Here is a 2,368-nt window from a genome sequence, read left to right as displayed (position 1 = left end):
TTGACCCTGAGCCCAGTGGAGATTGTAATGGGCTAGGGATGGTAGCATGTTGTTGGGCATTCCTGGCATCACTCAATCCTGTAAGACACCAGTGCCCAAGTGACCCCTGGATGGAAATGGGGGCACATTGCCTTGCAAGGGGTCTGTATACTAGGCCTGCTGGACCTGAATGTGTATGTGTCAGGCTGGGTGTACAGGTGGCTGGCTCAGCTGCTTCTGGGGAGAGGACTGACCTTTGCCTCCTCCCACCCTTCTCCCAACTCTTGAACAGAGGGAGACATAGTGGAGTGTCCAGAGGGGTCCCTCCTCCAAGACTTCACAGATAGCAGGTCAAAAGCCAAGATTATAGCTCCCATCCTGCCTCCAGTAACAAGAGGTTTTCCCCACAGGTCCTGTCAATGTATTATGGAGAAGAGGCTGAAAAGGTTGGCTTTTGGAAGGAGTGATCATAAGTCCCACAGGCTGGAAAATATGGATCTGGCCTCCTGCCTGCATCTCCTCTCCCCCACCATGGACAGGCTAGGAAAGAAGGAATGTCAACCCTGGTCCTAGGGGTCTTCCCAGGAATCTAGACAGAATGGTTCACTTCCTCAGAAGGCTACACCTGCTTTTGGGGTGCTGAAGGGTGAAGATGGGGTTCTGACTAGGCATCCTGTCCAGAGGTACCCTGAATCCAAGTGTTGGGGGCTCCGCCTTGGCTCCTTGGAGGTGGAGACATCCCTTACTGTCTGAATGTAAGCTCAGCGATCTGCCCCTGGGTGGAGTGAGGAAGGAAAGCCCTCCCCCACTTCAGTTCCCCTCCCCTTTCAGACCAGGATATAAGCCCCACACGGAACGCACTGAGCTGAAGAGGCCGCAGCCCCACCTGCAGAAGTCCAGCCCTTCGGACTCCTCTGGCCTTCCATCTCCTGACCACTCTGCCTCTGGAGCTGTCGCTGTGAGTGGCCTGGGACCCAGCAAAGGTCTGGTCGGGGGATCCCAGGCTAGTTTGTGGGGAGACTGAGGCTAGCAAGGTGGAAACGGACTGAGTGGTGAGAAGCTGGTTTAGAAGAGGGTCAGTGGAAGTGGGAAGGAGAAAAGCCGAGGAGTCCCTGCTGCCAGCATAGTCTTTTTCCTCCATCTGCCCTTCTGGGTAAACATGGTGGAGGCAGGCAGGGCTTATGCCCTTTTAACAGATGAGGAAACTGAGGCCAGAGATGGTGCAGTGCCTGAGAACACACAGCCAGCAGGTGGCTAAGCCTTAGTCGGGAACCAGCCCCAGAAAGGTCGCTGAAGCTTCGGCTAGATGGCAACCTCAGCTTCCCGCTTCCGAGTAGATACTCGGACTGACTCTAGTGCCCCTCTCCAGACGATGTCGGGGCGCAGATCGTGGCCTGCCATGGCCACAGTGCTACTGACCCTGCTCGTCTGCCTGGGGGAGCTGGTCGACGCCTACCCCGCCAAACCCCAAGCTCCGGGAGAACACGCCTCGCCAGATGAGCTGAACCGCTATTACACCTCACTGCGCCACTACCTCAACCTGGTCACTCGGCAACGGTGAGAGCGTGTGCGGGGTGGGCGGGGCCTGGCGGCCACCAGGGGCGTGGCCAGTCACGACCCCACCCATCTCTGGCTCCGCCCCGCAGGTTTGGGAAACGAGACATCTCAGAAGCTCTTCTCTCTATACTGCTCTTTCCAGATCTCGAGGACCGGCCGGTCAAGTCGCGGTAAAAGCGCCCCGCCGGACGGCTGTCCCCTGCGGGGTGGCCTGGTCCTCCTTCCACCCTATCCCCGCCACCTAGTACTTTTCCCCAATCTCGCCTACCCAGATCCGACGCCTGGTTTGGCTCCGTATGACTCCTTTCCTTTCCCTCCTACAGGCCGGAAGGAGCCTACCTGTGGTGAAGACCCCGACGGCCTCGAGAGAGAGACATGTGCTCTCTCTCCATGTTTGCTCTTGACCCCGGAGCCTGGATTCCTCTCAGGGCTTGCTGGCTCTGAAGTCCTTATTTGGGGTCCTTTTTTCCATTTTTCCCTGTCCCCACCCCTGGGCTGGAGGGCCGGATGTGGTCCTTCCTTGATCTCTAAATAAAGTGCAGATTTCACTGAACTGGAAATGGTGCGTTTCTACATCTTGTCTCTTGTCCTTCGTGGAGGTGGCATCCAGGTGGGAGTGGAGGGTGGAGGGGAGAAAGCTGAGAGGATAGAAGATGACGCCTGAGACCAAAGGAGCCCGAGGCCAGGGCTGGGGTGGAGTGAGGGGCCCTCTCTGCTCTGAACTAAGAGAAAACGCTACCCCCCAGCATGAGGAGTGGATGGCACCCAGACAAGGGTCCTCTGGCGCTCTAGGCAGGTGGGGTGGGGGCAGGTTGAAAGTTCTTCCAAAGGG

At 57.5% G+C, this 2,368-nt stretch overlaps 1 protein-coding gene across 1 annotated transcript; it reads left to right on the top strand.

The window, feature by feature from the left end:
- Nucleotides 1-224: 224 nt before the first annotated feature.
- Nucleotides 225-2,096, top strand: LOC120859309 (peptide YY). The gene is made up of 4 exons (XM_040235456.1): nucleotides 225-937; nucleotides 1,256-1,536; nucleotides 1,626-1,706; nucleotides 1,860-2,096. Exons 2-4 carry the CDS (start codon nucleotides 1,286-1,288, stop codon nucleotides 1,882-1,884), a joined length of 357 nt encoding a protein of 118 aa, XP_040091390.1. The 5' UTR covers nucleotides 225-937; nucleotides 1,256-1,285; the 3' UTR covers nucleotides 1,885-2,096.
- The last annotated feature ends 272 nt before the right edge of the window (nucleotides 2,097-2,368 follow it).

The sequence above is a fragment of the Oryx dammah genome, unplaced genomic scaffold (genome assembly GCF_014754425.2).
Source record: "Oryx dammah isolate SB20612 unplaced genomic scaffold, SCBI_Odam_1.1 HiC_scaffold_528, whole genome shotgun sequence".
Classification (NCBI taxonomy): domain Eukaryota; kingdom Metazoa; phylum Chordata; class Mammalia; order Artiodactyla; family Bovidae; genus Oryx; species Oryx dammah.
Note: the sequence above shows the minus strand (reverse complement) of the source record. Positions and strands in the feature narration are given on the sequence as shown.

What these genes read in the sequence shown, in the direction of transcription:
- LOC120859309 (XM_040235456.1), top strand. Translation starts at nt 1,286, where the DNA reads ATGGCAACCTCAGCTTCCCGCTTCCGAGTAGATACTCGGACTGACTCT. An exon ending in AACCTGGTCACTCGGCAACG is followed by an intron (nt 1,537 to 1,625) that starts GTGAGAGCGTGT and finishes TCCGCCCCGCAG; the next exon opens with GTTTGGGAAACGAGACATCT. An exon ending in GACCGGCCGGTCAAGTCGCG is followed by an intron (nt 1,707 to 1,859) that starts GTAAAAGCGCCC and finishes TCCCTCCTACAG; the next exon opens with GCCGGAAGGAGCCTACCTGT.